This window comes from Rattus norvegicus, chromosome 17 (assembly GCF_021556685.1).
Source record: "Rattus norvegicus strain SHRSP/BbbUtx chromosome 17, alternate assembly SHRSP_T2T, whole genome shotgun sequence".
Taxonomy (NCBI): Eukaryota; Metazoa; Chordata; class Mammalia; order Rodentia; family Muridae; genus Rattus; species Rattus norvegicus.
The window spans coordinates 79,252,668-79,268,722 of NC_141550.1; the positions used below are offsets into that span (position 1 = coordinate 79,252,668).

The window sequence follows — 16,055 nt, forward strand, 5'->3', positions numbered from 1 at the left end:
CCACCTAGGAGCGAGCGGAGGGTTTTGCAACCCGTTTGCTGTTAATGGAAGGCGTTTCTCACTCTGTTCTTGTCTCGCTCACATAGTGCTTCTTCCACTAATTGTTAGGGCTTGAAATCTAAATTGGGTCTTGATTGAAATTAAAAACAAAATAGTGTCATTGCCCATGGCACATAGTAAAGGTGAGTTGTTTTTGTCAAACTAAGTGGCAAGCTATGGGGTATGCCCACGTGAGGTTGACATCCAGTGTGATTTTACATCCACTCAGGTTCACGGCGTGCATTCCACATGTACTGTACACTTGGTCACCGTTCTGTTCTCACTGGGCTCCATGGAGATGCTGCCGCCATTTTCTGATTCTTTCACTTACACGAGCTCACATTTGTTTGTTTGTTTGTTTAGTTTTTACTATCTTTTCTCCTATTTCTCAAATTGCACAAACCATTTCTCATTTAGATTGATTTACACATTACTCCTGTGGAAAGATGAGTCTCATTTCCAAGGGGCTCTGTAGGCCAACATTATTCTGCATGGGGGGGTGGGGGACACTCAGGTAATGTAGATCATCTATCAAAACCATGCCTGACCTATTTGTGAGTAAGTACTGTCCCCTGCGGTGGGGATGGTTGCTATATTTATGACTGGAAATACTCAATGGCCATGACTTAACTGTGCTGAAAATAAAAACCAGCCCTAACTTCTCTCACTTTGTCAAAATGTCAAACAGTACAAGGCTGCCATGTTCTCTCAGGAGTTTGAGAACTCTGCCCCTTTTCCAGTTGGTTGTAGACAAGTTGGGCTTCGTACAGGCCCTGAACTGGCATGTAGGGTGTTTAAGGCGAGCATGCTCAGATGGTACTCTGCAGTTAGTTCATTGACAGGGACCATGGGTAATGAAGGGGCTGCTTGAGCTGGGGGGAGTCAAGGCTACTTTCTGTGGGAGCGTGTAAGGTAGGGACCTGTGAGAGAGCAGGGTAGGGGCTCCAGCATGCCTCATTTCCTCATTTCCCTCTGGGTGAGGTTAGGAGCCGCATGACTGAAACTTGACTTTATTGATACATGTTTTTATAGGCATGTCTTCTCCAAGAACAGCCATGAGTTAAATATGTTTTAATTAAAAAAAGAGCTTGAAAACACGGTAAAATCTTAACTTTTCAAATTTACATTCAATCTTTGTCATAAGTATAGAATAAATTTTCTATATTATTGTTGTGCTCTAGGTTTTGGCTAATTCTGTACATACTGTGTTATGTAGAAAATGTATACAGTCCTTTGTAAAAGGTGTCAAACTCATTTCTTAGGAGTAGAGGGTTTCTTTTAAGGTTTCTGTAATTTATTTGGCTTTTTACTTCCATGGAAGTATTTGGATTATTTTCTGTTTCTTCATATCAAATGCTAAGTTGTGATTATTATTCATCCCCTCCCCCCATATGGGCACAATTTAAACACTGAGGAAACTATTGAGATGGTATAACTGAGGTGAAATGTCTGCTGTATAATGAGGCAGTGTTCCTAGTACCTTGACTTTCAGAACTGCTCTCTGCCTAGTAGAGCAGGCCAGAGGCTGCGCCTACCATGGTGGTGAAGAGCAGCGCTCAGGTCTGACCTGGGAATGCACAGACTATGAAATAGCCTTTCGTCTGCCCTTCCTGAGTTTTTTTCTTGCTTCCGCTTACGTGCATTTCTTTCCCCACAGTTGTTTGTTGCTGGTTTGATTGTGCTGCTGTTAGATGAGCTGCTACAGAAGGGTTACGGCTTGGGGTCTGGTATTTCCCTCTTTATTGCCACCAACATCTGTGAAACCATTGTCTGGAAGGCCTTTAGTCCCACTACCATTAACACTGGCAGAGGTACATTGCACAGTGACTGCAACTGCACGAGTTTTGCTGGATGAATGCTGAAAATGAGTTCATGATGCAGCAGCACATGCCTGTAGCCACTCCAGTTTGCTACCCTAGGGGACCACGAATGCTAAATGTTAAACCTACTGAGCAGAGATGTGTGAAGTATACAGTAGGAGGTCAGGAGAGTGCACTCTCACTCTGCTCGTTTAAAGCTCCAGTGGTTGCGAACAGTATTGCAATTTTGTCTTCTGACCTTGCTTAAGCCATTGCTGCCAGAGCCATCTACCTCCCTGAATGCAGTGCAGGGACAGAAAGGTGGTGGGTTACGATGTGGCTGTCCTCAGGGAGCACTCACACCCTTGCCTCTAACTGGCTTTATAATAGCATCTATGTCCTGCAGATGTCATTCTTTCCCCATACCCCTCTGCACTTCTCAGTGTCATCCTGCCCTGACTAGTCAGGGTCTAGTCGGATCCCGGCCTTAGGAAGGCAGCACTGGGAGTTTATGAACACCCTTGGTGCAGTGGGCTGCTGGCACGCGTGGTAGATAACACACCTACTGTGAGTCTGGTAGTTTACTCTGCTCTGCTGCTGCTTTATCCCCCACAGTACTTCCTCTGCTTCCCTAAGTAAAGGAGAGGCCAACTGTGTGAATCGCAGTTCAGATTATGTTGAGATTTGCCTCCCTGAGAGAAGTATGTTTAGAACCCACACACATGGTTATGCCATAAACTCATACGACATAGAGTCATAAACTGGTAAATTGACTTGAGGTTTAAGTTACTGTTTAGAACTCTGAGGCGGCTTTGGAAGAGGTCTCCACAGTTCATTTCTGTCTTGGTTTCTCAGGTACGGAGTTTGAAGGTGCAGTCATAGCTCTGTTTCATTTGTTGGCTACCCGGACAGACAAGGTCCGAGCCCTGAGGGAGGCCTTCTATCGGCAGAACCTCCCCAACCTCATGAACCTCATCGCCACCGTCTTCGTGTTTGCGGTCGTCATCTATTTTCAGGTGAGTGTGATGTTCTCACTGGTGTAGCAAGGGCAGTGCTGTTCAAAAGGGTGGTTTCTAACAAGCGATGTTTCAAGAACCATTCTTTAAACTTGAGTTTGAAGGTGGAAACTATTGCCATAAAATAGAAAAAAACGGGAGGCTCTTGGGAGAGGATACAAGTTCTGCTGCTGGCTTGTCCCACCCCCTCCGCAGCTGCCCTTCCTTCTGTGCGCTCTTTGATATGTAGTTCCTCTCACTCTTAATTTCATTTTCAGGGGTTTCGTGTTGACTTGCCCATTAAGTCGGCCCGGTATCGCGGACAGTACAGTAGCTATCCCATCAAGCTCTTCTACACATCAAATATTCCCATAATCCTCCAGTCCGCCCTAGTTTCAAACTTGTACGTCATTTCCCAGATGCTGTCTGTTCGATTTAGTGGCAACTTCTTAGTAAACTTACTAGGACAGTGGGCCGTGAGTATGTTTGTTTATTTTTATTAAGTATTTAAAATTTGATTTTATAGTTATATCTTTAGCTGATTGAGATAGATATTGAAATATTTTGAAATTGATATAGCTGTACCATTTTGTTATTTTGAAAATTGGGTAAATGTTCTAAGATTAATATTTTCCTATATGGGAAACATTTTTGTGTATCATTTAAATAGCTTTTTTAGGCTAAAAAAAAAATCATAGAAGTGCTTTCCTAAAAGTGGTTTTCTGTCTTGTGGTCTCGTTGTTCAGAGACCTGGTCTCATGCTGTGGCCCAGGCTGACTAGTCTTCTTGCCTCAGCCGAGCTCTGTGTGTAGGAATCACAGGCTTGGGCCACCATATCTGGCCTCTTGTCACCTTGTTGTGTCTGCTATAACGCTTTCTATTTGCCAAAAATAGGGAGAGGAGAGCTATTTACGGGTAATTGTAAAAATGGGAAGAAAGAATCATCTTTTTCTCTCTTTCTTTCCTTTTCCATGACCTGAATGGCATTAAACTAGCTTGCGTTTGACGAGGCTGGAGATGGACTTGTAGTTATTAACAGGACTGAAAAACAGATAGAGAATCCATTAAACCCAAAACAAAATAATCTCAGATCTTTATTTTTAAAGCAATCCAGCTAAAATTTGATCATGTAACAGCATTTCCCTCTTATAATTACAGAATTAAAAAAGGACAATTTCCTGTTTTTCTTTATTCATTTATAGAATTCTAGATTTGATTTGTACCAAAAAATAAATAAATAAATAGTATTTGGAGCCCTCCTTGAAATGCAGTGCTTATTCTAGATAAGTGCACTAATGCGTGTGACCTGGCACTGAGCTAGGTTTTGTTGTTTTTTTGTTTGGTTTGGTTTTTTGAAGCTTAGGCTGGCCTCAGACACTTGATCCTCTTGACTCAACTCTCTGAGTGCTGGGATTATTTATTTATTTAAAGCTTTTCAAGAAAAGGTTTTTCTCTATAGCCCTGTCTTTGATCTGGAGCTCACTTTGTAGACCAAGCAGGGCTTGAACTCTATGAGATCTGCCTGCCTCTGCCTCCCAGTGCTGGGAATAAAGGTGTGCGCCACCACTGCCCGCCTGGCTTGCACTCCTAATAGCAAAGTGCAACAGGGAGTTGAGAAACGTTTCAGATTCCAAATATAATCAGAAATTAATTAGAATTTCTTCTATTTCTACCCTCAAGACTTTGTAGATGTATATTTTTAAAACTCACTTTTCTGTTAATGACACTGAATGTCTTACACAAAATGAAGTATATAATTCTGAAGGAATGAAGAACGCAAAGTTAACTCCTAAAATTGTAGAGGTTCATTGGCTATAGGGCTCGTGAAATGGCTCAGCAGGTAAAGGTGTTTTCGGCGTAAGTCTAACACTCTTGAGTTTGATTCCCAGATCCTATGAAGGGTGGCGGGAGAGAAGCAATTCCATGAAGCTGCCCCTTGACCTCCACATATGCACTGAGCTATACATATACCAACCCACAGACTACATAGTACATAGTACTGTGTACTATATACACACTACATAGTAATAAAACTTTTTTTAAAAAGTTAAAACATTGTCATAAATTTTTAAAAATTCAAACATAAATTCTGGTTGCGATAACTGTAGTCTTAAATACTCCGGAGGCTAAAATAGGAGATCACTTCAAGAGTTTTGGGTTATCTTGGGCAACATAGTGAAACCTCATGTCAAAATGAAGACAAGGGTTGGGGATTTAGCTCAGTGGTAGAGCGCTTACCTAGCAAGCGCAAGGCCCTGGGTTCGGTCCCCAGCTCCGAAAAAAAGAAAAGAAAAAAAAATGAAGACAAACCTTTTTTTTTTTTTTTTTTTTTTTTTGGTTCTTTTTTTCGGAGCTGGGGACCGAACCCAGGGCCTTGCGCTTCCTAGGTAAGCGCTCTACCACTGAGCTAAATCCCCAGCCCGAAGACAAACCTTAAGGTCTATGGCATAATTCATTGTAAGGCACAGACTTGATACTTGAAGGCCCTGGGTGTGATCCTCAGTAACAAATGGAAACCCCAGTGTTCTCAGCCAGCTAGAGTTGACTCTGCTTCTTGTTTCGTAGGATGTCAGCGGGGGAGGACCTGCTCGCTCCTACCCTGTTGGTGGCCTGTGTTACTATCTCTCTCCTCCTGAGTCCATGGGAGCCATATTTGAGGATCCTGTTCATGTAGTCGTGTATATTATCTTCATGTTGGGGTCGTGTGCATTCTTTTCTAAGACGTGGATAGAAGTTTCTGGTTCCTCAGCCAAAGATGTAAGTATGTAGCTGGCCAAAAAGAATTTTGTAGGGGCTGGGGATTTAGCTCAGTGGTAGAGCGCTTGCCTAGGAAGCAAGGCCCAGGGTTCGGTCCCCAGCTCTGAAAAAAAGGAACCAAAAAAAAAAAAAAAAGAATTTTTTAAAAATCATAGTGTTTGGGTACCAAAATTCTTTTATAGTTTTAAGCTTTGTTCATATACCCCTAACAGATGAAAAATTGGTTCTTTTGAACGTGTACAATAGCTTTGTGATCTTTTAAAACTCAGTCCTACTCAAAAGCCCTCTTTAGTATCCTCTTTACAGAGTTAATCAAGTGCTTCGAGCAGACACAGTAATGTGGGCAGCACACCTGGCAGCACGGTGTTCATGGGAGCCATACAGTGCCAGTGTTGAGGGGCCTATATCTCGGTGTAGAAAGCAACCAAATGAGAATAGTTTAATTTCAGAAGTTTTCTCCCCCTGCCCCCCTTTTTTGGCCAGGTGGCCAAGCAGCTTAAAGAGCAGCAGATGGTGATGAGGGGCCACAGAGACACCTCCATGGTTCATGAGCTGAACAGGTACGGTCACGGGCCATTTCTTCATAAGACGGTTTTAGTCCTGTCATCTCGAAAGGTCACTGCTTTATTCGAATTTATTGTTTTCTGCTCATTATAAGAGAATTGAAATTTAACTAAAACTTGTCTAACACAAAAAGTTGGCCCTTTTATAATCTTTTAAACTTACTTTTTGAAGATATTATTGCCCCTACCTCCTGATGTCTCAAATCCACAGCATCTTTTTTGTGTTTCTCTTACACACACACACACACACACACACACACACACACACACACACACGTTCCTAAAACAAATGTGTATGTGAGTATGTATGTATGTATACATATATATATTCCTAAGTAGATAATGAACAATGAATGGCATCTGTGCACCTATGGTTTTAGAGCTGTCCATTTGGATAACCAGCCGGGGGGCCTCTCCCTGGAGAGACCGTCTCTCCTGCTCCCAGTATTCCTCAGTTGCCTAATTGTTAGTGTTGAGACCCTTTCCACGTTAGCATGTCTGTTGGTGTTGTCCTTATCCAGAGCTTGTGTAGGCAGGCCTCTTAGGGTTTCATTGCTGTGAAGAGACACCATGACCATAGCAACTCAGAAAAGGAAAACACTTACTTGGGGCTGGCTTAGTTTCAGAGGTTTGTTCAAACATGTGCGTCTGTGGGGGACACAGCTATTCAAACCACCACAGCAGCCTATATAGATTTAAATAGAGACTGTGCTTTCACTGCTCGCTGCAGCGTTAAATGATCATATTAGTAGTTCTCTGTGTTGGCCGGCTGCGCATGAAGCTATCAGGAGCTTCTAAAAAACACTGATACATACCCCCGGCTCCAGGAAACAGTATTTGGTCTTTCTGACAACTTTATTGAGATAAAATTCACATACTACTTAATGCATTCAGTTGAATTACATATTGTACACCTGTAACTCGAGCACTGGGGAAGCTAATGCAGGGCTGCTGCAAGCTAAAGGGCAGCCTGGGCTGTACATTGAGTACCAGGCCATACAAGGGACCTAGTTGTATGGGGATTGCTATTTCTTCAGCAGTTTCTTGAACTGGCACTAGTGTTCCTATCTTAATTTATTTTATGTATATGAGTGTTTTGCCAATGTGTACATATGTGTCTCGTTTGAAATTTTTTTACCCCACAAGAGGCAATTTAGGGCTACCTATTTAAGAATATGAAATATTGTCATCAGATGTGATGCCACATGTCTCTCTGATCTTGAAAGTCTGCAAGTGAGGGGGTAGGATGCTATTTGAGATCCAGACGAAAACAAACCTCTTCCCCCATCCCCAAATTGTAGTCAGGCATGGCGGCTTATTAATGTAATCTCAGTATTTGGAAGCTGAAGCAGGTGGATTGCTATGAGTTCTAGGCCAACCCAAGGCTACAGAGAGATGTTTGAAAATACATATACTATAACATCTATGTATAGGTGCAAATAGTAAATTTCAGTCTAAAATTCTAATCATCTGTCCTAAAGCTTGCACTGCCTTGTAAGTATTACAATTTTAAAATTTGGTGGTTTAGATCATTGCCTTAATCGGTCTGTCTCCTCGTGTGTACACTCCTTTCAGAGTGAGGACTGCTGACAAGTTTATCATTTTTAGCAAAGCTGGAGGCTGCTCTGCTTCTGGCTACCGTATTCTTCCTTGTTCCCCACTGCCTGACAAAGGTCTTTTGTCTTTTAGGTACATCCCCACAGCAGCTGCCTTTGGGGGTCTATGCATCGGTGCCCTGTCGGTACTAGCAGACTTCCTGGGCGCCATTGGCTCGGGCACTGGAATTCTGCTTGCAGTCACTATTATTTATCAGTATTTTGAAATATTTGTTAAGGAACAGGCTGAAGTTGGTGGAATGGGTGCTTTGTTTTTCTAAATGTTCATCTATTTGTGTGTGTGAAAGGGAAATATTTTGGCATACTGTTTCTGTCAAATGATGCTGGTTCCCCTTTCTTCCCACAGTTTGTTGTTTTCAGTGCTAAGCACCCCGTTTCTGGAGTGGGCGGAGCTAAGCCTGTGCGCAGCATCAGTACCAGCTGCCTTAAAACTCAAGTTTACATTCTTTGTCGACACTGTCCATCTAGTGTTAGCCATGACGCTGGGAAGCCGTGGACCTGCCTGGCTGTTGGTCAGACAGCGAGACTGGCATGGGTCAGCTTTGCACACGACATTGAGAACACGGAGTACCCCTTGTTTAAAGATAAATGCAGTGCAGATTGCCACTTTCCAGTGTTTTGAGCTTCCCCAATGAGTTATGGAGCATTTATATCTAATGTATATTTTAGATAATTTTTATACTTTTTTAACTCATATCCATGTTCTCTCTCTTCCCTCACCAGCCCCACCCCTTCTTAATTCATCCTATCCCCAAACTGCCATTCAGCCTGGATGGGCAAAAAAAAAAAAAAAAAAAAAAAAAAAAAAAAAAATCAAGCATTGAAGTTATTTCTGTCACTGGAAACAATTGCTTCAAATTCCTTTTCTGCTTTTCATTCATCCTCTTTTCCTGGTTGACAGCAATGAGTGCTGTCCAGCTGTACTGGCTATGCCTTCTACTTTCAATGCCCCAAGTGTTTTCCTCCCTCCCCTAATCCCCAAAGCAAGACCCAGTTCTCAAGCAGTGTCTGTAGTTGAGTGGAAGTGGGCAATGAGTAACTCATACTAGGACTTGATGTCTGTGATACACATAGCAGGACCCAAGTGTAAACAGTAGACAATAAACTTTTATTTAATAAAACTGTTGCAGGTGTGTTGGGAAAATAAAGAGATTCCTACTAAGTGTTCTCTATTTCTAAAGGTTCATTGGATTTATACAGAACATCTGGATATTCTTGAACATCTGGATATTCAAATGTAGTCATATTTTACTTGTCAGTTACTCAGGGGCAGTAGCAAGGTTACTTGTGACATGGATAGTGTCTTAGCCTTCATTTGACATCACCCCATTGCTTTGTAATCTTTAGAGTACAGACTTCATTTTTTAAAAAAAAAGAAAACAAATTTAACTTGTTACTTTCAGAAGCACAGTTTTCAGTAATTGATTTTCTTAGTAGGAATGGGAGGTAGGACTGATTTAGCTTGAGCTAAGGTCAGATACTGGAGAACACCCTGGGGTATTAGAACCCACTTTCTGAGTTTTCCAAACGAATGGGAAAAAAAAAAAAGGCAGTTATAAGAAAAGATGTAGGCAAGTAGTTGTGAGGAATAGACACCAGACATCTGGTTGATGTTTCAGACCGTTGGCAGATAGATCTGCCTATACCCAGGACTATTGACATCCATGTACACGCAGAGTCCACGTTAACCTTTTACTATGGATTTAGTTTTGGAAAGCAAGTATTTTCTGAGGTAAAGTTAGAAAACTAAGGTATGTGCACACTCGAGGGAAGGATCCTGAGTTTCCAGTCTCTTAACTAACTTAACCGCTCACTACTGAAGCATCTCCGTACACTTTTAGGAATTAAATGGCCTTATGAGGATATTAAATATATTTTAAAAGTTATTTCTGAGATACAGAGTTTTATAATGTAACCAAAATTGGCTTCATTTATGATCCTCCTGCATCAGCCTCCCAAGAAGGTAGATTATAAGCAGTACCACAAGTAGCTACATTTTTACCACAAATGTTATGCTCTGTTGATTTTATGTCACTGCCCAAAAGAATCCCATATAGCACATTAGAATTAGGAGAAGCCAAGTCCGTCCATATTGGGGTCTCTTTTTAAAACTTTTAGCTGGGTGTGGTGGTGTACGTCCCTTAATCCAGCAGAGGCCGGCGGATCTCTGAGTTCAAGTTGAGCCTGGTCTACAGAGTGAGCTCCAGGACAGCCCCAGGACTGTTACATGAGAAACCCTGTCTGAAAAGCACAACAACCAAACACACACATCACAAAAAAAAAAAAAAAAAAAAAAAAAAAACAAGAAAAAACCCACCCAAGTCTTATTTTGCCACATGTGGTGCTATACATCTTTATTCCCAGAACTTTAGAGAGACAGAGACAGATGAATCTCTTGAGTTCAAAGCCAGCCTGGTCTACAAAATAAGTTCCAGGCTAGCCAGGGCTACCCAGTGATACCCTGTCTCAAAACAAAAACCCAACCTTCTAATTTTTAAACTGAGTCTAATAAATAGCTATCTGCAGACTTAAGTGCATAATTTTTATTTTAGGAATTGAGGGTAAAAATAGTTGACCTAATTTGGAGCTCGAGTCTATTCCTGAGAAATACCCTCACCTTCTAGGCCAGGTGAGGTAGAAGAAATTTAAACATACCTAACTATACGTCATTTCCATGAGTATTAACAAGTTTAAATGAAGGTTATATTCTCTGTAATTATAATTCCATACCACATGCAGTCTGTGCTGCTTTTATTTTATGAAAAAGCCGATTTATGATCTACATTAAACTTAATTGAATACATTGAAGAATGAAGGCCTCACGGTTTCATTTACAAAGCATGGCCAGTGTCCTCCTTGGCCTTAAAATTTGAGGAAGGGCACTTCGAAGGGCTTGGCGTTGGCATGTTTCAGCGCCAGAGCATAGGCGTAGACCCTGGCGTCCACTGTAAGACGGTCTTCTGCACCCAGAGCTAAAGAAGCAAAGGTGACAGTTTAGGGACTGCAGAGACAGTGAGAGGAGAGCCTAGTCTGTCACACTATGCCAGTCACTAATACTAGACGCCGGGGACACACTAACGTTAAGATTAGAGTAAAGGAGTAAAAGTAGCAACACAGCAGATGACAATCGGGCTTAGGTCTCAGCCACACTGGCCCAGTGTCTCCTGGTTTCCTAGCCGCTTGCTTGGAAAGACTTCACAATTGAATGATTCTCCAAGTCTGGGTTCATGTCCTACCCACCTGTGAATGGCAGGAGTGTTGGTTGCTACTCTGTTACAGACTAACATGGAGTATTGATTAGTCTATTTTGATTATGCTGAAGTTAGGTAAAGTGCTCTTGCTTGCCGAGTATCCCCTTCGAAGACCAGAAGGGAAGTCATGGATAGAGAAAGAATTTTTGAAAAGGATATTCTTTACACAAAACATCTATTACATTTAGGAAAATGAGAGGCTAGTGACCGATAAATGATAACCATGGCGGAGCTCAAACACCTCAGGGCCGTCAGATCATTGGCTGTACTGCATAACATTGGTTGCTATGGCTTTTCTGAATAAATAATGCATTTAATTTGGCTTTAGGTACTGAGATTAATTTACCCTAGGTCTAGTTTTATGAAAAGAAATCAAAGCTGTGTAGGAATACAAAATCATAGTTTGAAAGATAGTTAACTTTTCAAACAAATAATAGACATTTCAAAATAAGAGCTCTCTGCTTACGTGAAGCCATAAGCCCACTGCCCACTGGTGGGGCAGGGAATCACGGATTGCTCTCGGCATTTCAGATCAACAAATACCTCGTTACTTTGTGTCAGTCTCTACGGTAACTACTTAACAAACATAAAAAATAAGTTGTCAGTCTCCTAAGTGGAACTGATAAAAAGCTGGGGTCCTGCAAAGGCTCTGATTCTTCACACAGGGATGAACAGATCTACAGAGCTGGGGCACAGAGGAGCACCAAGCAGTGCTGCTGTCACCTCTCCATACGGAAGGCCTGGTGATGTCACCTCTCCATACGGAAGGCCTGGTGATGTCACCTCTCCATACGGAAGGCCTGGTGACATCTAACAGGATCTCTGCATCATCTCTGTGGGGTGATGGGTGACCTAACCAAATGAGCACTGATTGACCCAGGCTCATTACATCACCTTCACAGTCACACATGTGCTGAGGAACTGCAGGATTCCTCAGCTGCTGTAAGATTTGACTCTCCACAGGAATGTGTAACGTTCCAGCATAGCAGAGCTGTGCTCTAGTAATGATTAAAGGTCCTAAGCACTTTGGCCAGAAAGCAGGAAAATAATTACTATTATTAGGGGAAAGTTCTAAAAGGGACCCTACTAAAGCCTTCCCTTTTTTTTTTCTTTTTTTTTTCTTTTTTTGGTTCTTTTTTTTCGGAGCTGGGGACCGAACCCAGGGCCTTGCGCTTCCTAGGTAAGCGCTCTACCGCTGAGCCAAATCCCCAGCCCCTAAAGCCTTCCCTTGACACAGGATGTTTTTCATAAAATTTTTGAACTGTATATCACTTGAAAAGGACAACTTGGGGTTGGGGATTTGGCTCAGTGGTAGAGCGCTTGCCTAGCAAGCACAAGGCCCTGGGTTCAGTCCTCAGCTCTGGGGGGTGAGGGTGGGGGTGGGGGGAGAAGAGGAAAACTAGCATGGTTCAACAGTAGTTTTCAACAGTTGCTAGGTGTCTGAGATTACTGAGGTAACGATAAAGGAATAAGGTGAACAGAGAGAGAAGGTGACAGGAAACCAAGAGAAGGATGGGTAAGAACCTTGAGAGTGCTTACCGTCAAGTCTCGTCAGCAGATCATTCTTTGGTAAAGAAATCACTTCCACAAACTCTAAACAAACAGAATGCAGTGAAAACAGAGCTAAGAGCAGCAGCAAACCCCATCAGCCCATGTGTGCAGCCGTCACCACTCCATCACCATCCCAAGCCAGCCATTGGGAGCTGAGTAACGTACCTCCGTCCCCTGAAAGAAGGAGGAAGAAGGCTTATATTTTAGGACGCCCTGCTATATGGCATGCCTCTGAAGACTTCAGTGCAAGTCATACGAAGACTAGAACAGTCCAACAGAATCCTATGATCTCTAAATACATCACAGTCCAGTTAATTTCAACTGTTACTCTCCAAATCAGACACTTGACAGAAAGTTTTAAGAATATCCTATACTATACATTACTACATTTACACTGGTGGAAAACCACGTAATACAAAATTTATCACTTTAACCATTTTTAAATAAAACTTCAGCAGGATTAAGAGAGTTTTGTCATCCAAAAATTTAAAATTTTGAGGAACTCCTAAATGTCTTTCATGTCTTATGAGTATTTTTGCATTTAAAACTATTAAACAAATGGAATTCACTCAACAGTAACTCTCATCCTTGCAAGCTCCACTTTCTGTCCTGTGAGTGCCTGTCTAGTCCAGGTGTGTGGCATCAGCATTTGCCCTTAGAACGCACCCTGCCTTCCCTAGCATATGCCATCAAGGTTCTCTCACGCATCAAAATCACACACCTCATTATCCGTCTGCTGGGAGAACCCTGGCTGGCCTCGACTGGCTCCTGTGAGTGAGGAGACTAGAAGGTCAGTCTCCCGCTCTCAGGTGTTTTTAGGTTATTTCTTTTGCAAAGACTAGATCCTACACAATTCTCTAACTTTTTGAGAAGCTCCTGTGTCTTCCACATCTTATGAACATTTTTAGTTTAAACAACCAAGCCTTTAAAACTGGCTGCACAGAAATAATGAAACAGATGCAGGGATGACTTAACAGGACAAGAGTTACCACTCAGACATGATTAAGCAGGACTAAGTTTTAAACTCACAATTTTGTCATTACAAAATTTAAATTTTTGAGGGACACGTGTGTGTGTGTGTGTGTGTGTGTGTGTGTGTGTGTGTGTGTGTGTGTGTGTATTGAAAATCCACCCATCCACATTCAAAGGGATGGAAGAAAGGACAGGGAACTGACAACATATTAATGTTTTTGGACTCTACTTTGCTAGTAAATCTAGTGCGAAGAATAACCTTACAAATTCTTTAAATATAAAACTTGGCTCAATGAAGGCTGCCCTTTAACATCTGCTATTCTTCTACATGAAGACAAAATTCACAGTTTTTGAAGTTCCTCACATTGTAGTTGGGTTTGTAGCTCACATTGTTAAATGGGGATCAAGTTTGTTTAAAAAAGCAGGGACATTTAACACGTTATAAAATTTAACACACAGCTGGGCAGTGGTGTCCCCCGCCTTTAATCCCAACATAGGCAGGCAGATCTCCGAGTTCAAGGCCAGCCTGGTCTACAGAGTGAGTTCCAGGACATGATAATATATATAATGTATATAATACATTATAATTTCTGTAGTCTAACGTTTAAAAATACTTAAAAGGCCAATGAAGTAATGCAGAGAATGTAAAATACCTACCCAGCACTGAGGTGGGCAAGCACCCAGGAAGCTGTGGGAAGAGACTGCGCTTTCAGTGACCCCTCGCTGCACAGCAAGTTAGCCAGTTTAAATGCACCCACCACACCCTTACCTGGTTTGGGTTTCGGCCTTACATTTCCTGCGTCATCTCCATTGATGGTCACTGTCACAACGTGTGTGGTGCAGTTTGACAAGCCTGGATCCATACACACAGCTGTGAAAAGTGACAGCGGTCTTAGGAAATGAGACAAGGGCTCCAGTCCCTGTGCTTGTGTCACTAACTGTCCCTGAAGAGGTGGGGCTCAGGGTTCATTCAACATGGAATCTACTCAGGAGACGTTACTGTAGAACATGTACTGAAAAGCTCTCAAGCTCCCTGGAGTCCGCAGTCATGTCTGGGCAGTCTGAGGGTTCAGACGGTTCCGACCAGGACAGACCCCAGCGAGTACGGCACAGGCGAGGTGAGGAAGGAGGAAGATTGGCTGTGCATGCTCAAGAAACCTGGTCTCATCATTTCCCAATTTCAGGTCCTAACTTGCTCCCATGCAGAGAAGTCCACTCCCAGATGGAGGAGAATTCTCCCTTTTCAATTTGGAGGGAGGGGCATGGAAACACAGTCTTACTGTACATCCCACACTGACCTCCAACTCTTAATCCTCCTGTCTCTGTCCTGGAGGATTAACATTACACATGTGCCACTGAGCCTGGCTGGACACCAACCCAAGTCCCTGGTCCCTCTCTGCCTGCACCCCAACCATAAAGAACCCCCAAGTCCCTGGTCCCTCTCTGCCTGCACCCCAACCATAAAAAACCCCCAAGTCCCTGGTTCCTCTCTGCCCACACCCAACCATAAAGAACCCCCAAGTCCCTGGTTCCTCTCTGCCCACCCCAACCATAAAGAACCCCCAAGTCCCTGGTCCCTCTCTACCTGCACCCCAACCATAAAGAACCCCCAAGTCCCCGGTTCCTCTCTGCCCACACCCCAACCATAAAGAACCCCCTTTTTAATGTTCAAGAAGCTGACACTTCCTGAACGGATACGGACCTGGAGAGCATTCAGCAATGTCACCTTTGTAGCCAGTCTCTTCCTCCAGCTCCCGCAGAGCAGCCGCTTCTGGGCTTTCCCCGTCTTCGATGAGCCCTGGAGGACAGATGGGAAGCCAGTGTCCCTGAACATCTTCCTGACAGTTGCTAAGGCACTGACTTGCAAGAGTCAAAGTGACCCTTGCACACCAAGCAGGTTTCTCATGAACATCTCAACTACATTCTGTACAAGGGGACAGCACTGTAAGGAACGGGGATTCAGTGGTGGCCAAAAGGCCTAGGTCTTGAGCCAGCTGTGAGACTACAGTACAAGAGGCTGACTCTGGGTTCCTTTTTCTGTATGGTGACAGTGTACTTGCTTTCCTTCCTCATAGAAAAATACTGAGGCCCAACAATGAAGAACCAGCAGTGTCCCGAAGGTGTGGACCAGGTCATACTATGGTCATGTCAGGAAACAAATAGACCAAGCGTGAGGAAAGTAACAACTCGGGCTTATTTTCCTGAACACAGCCAGGTAAAGAACAAGTAAAATGTAGGTCATCACTTTCAGTGCCATTTCCGTCTTGCTAACAGGGCAAGGGAGAAAGTTAAGTGCGCATTGCCATGGGCCAGGCCTTCCCACTGTAGCCCAGGGAATGTGGCCCAGAGCTTTGTGCGCTCTGGGTAAACACTGTACCTGAACCTTACATGAACCTGGCTTTATAAGTACACCATTTGCATCAGATACGAGGATGGGGTTTATTAATCTCTTCATATGGGCACAGTCCAATAGATTGTTATAATACCGTGTATCAAATTCTGGATGGCTTCT

General features: G+C 43.0%; 2 protein-coding genes across 16 annotated transcripts in view; one reads left to right on the forward strand and one right to left on the reverse strand.

Annotated features, from left to right (window-relative positions):
* Window positions 1-8,890, forward strand: part of Sec61a2 (SEC61 translocon subunit alpha 2) — a 26,899-nt gene extending 18,009 nt beyond the window's left edge. For 4 of the 10 annotated variants that reach the window (XM_087591171.1, XM_087591166.1, XM_087591172.1 and 1 more), the window contains 5 exons: window positions 2,694-2,854; window positions 3,112-3,309; window positions 5,399-5,590; window positions 6,074-6,150; window positions 8,116-8,890. In XM_087591171.1, coding sequence (XP_087447297.1) covers window positions 2,804-2,854; window positions 3,112-3,309; window positions 5,399-5,590; window positions 6,074-6,150; window positions 8,116-8,404 — 807 coding nt within the window. In that variant the 5' untranslated portion in view covers window positions 2,694-2,803 and the 3' untranslated portion in view covers window positions 8,405-8,890. 10 annotated transcript variants of the gene reach the window in all.
* Window positions 8,857-16,055, reverse strand: part of Nudt5 (nudix hydrolase 5) — a 24,326-nt gene continuing 17,127 nt past the window's right edge. For 2 of the 6 annotated variants that reach the window (XM_087591176.1, XM_087591174.1), the window contains exons 6-9: window positions 15,246-15,341; window positions 14,313-14,414; window positions 12,560-12,613; window positions 8,857-10,741 (exon numbers count right to left, since the gene is read on the reverse strand). In XM_087591176.1, coding sequence (XP_087447302.1) covers window positions 10,632-10,741; window positions 12,560-12,613; window positions 14,313-14,414; window positions 15,246-15,341 — 362 coding nt within the window. In that variant the 3' untranslated portion in view covers window positions 8,857-10,631. Of the gene's footprint in view, window positions 10,742-12,559; window positions 12,614-12,736; window positions 12,746-14,301; window positions 14,415-15,245; window positions 15,342-16,055 lie in introns of all 6 variants that reach the window. The other 4 variants (XM_087591177.1, XM_087591175.1, XM_087591173.1 and 1 more) reach the window with 3 other exon arrangements.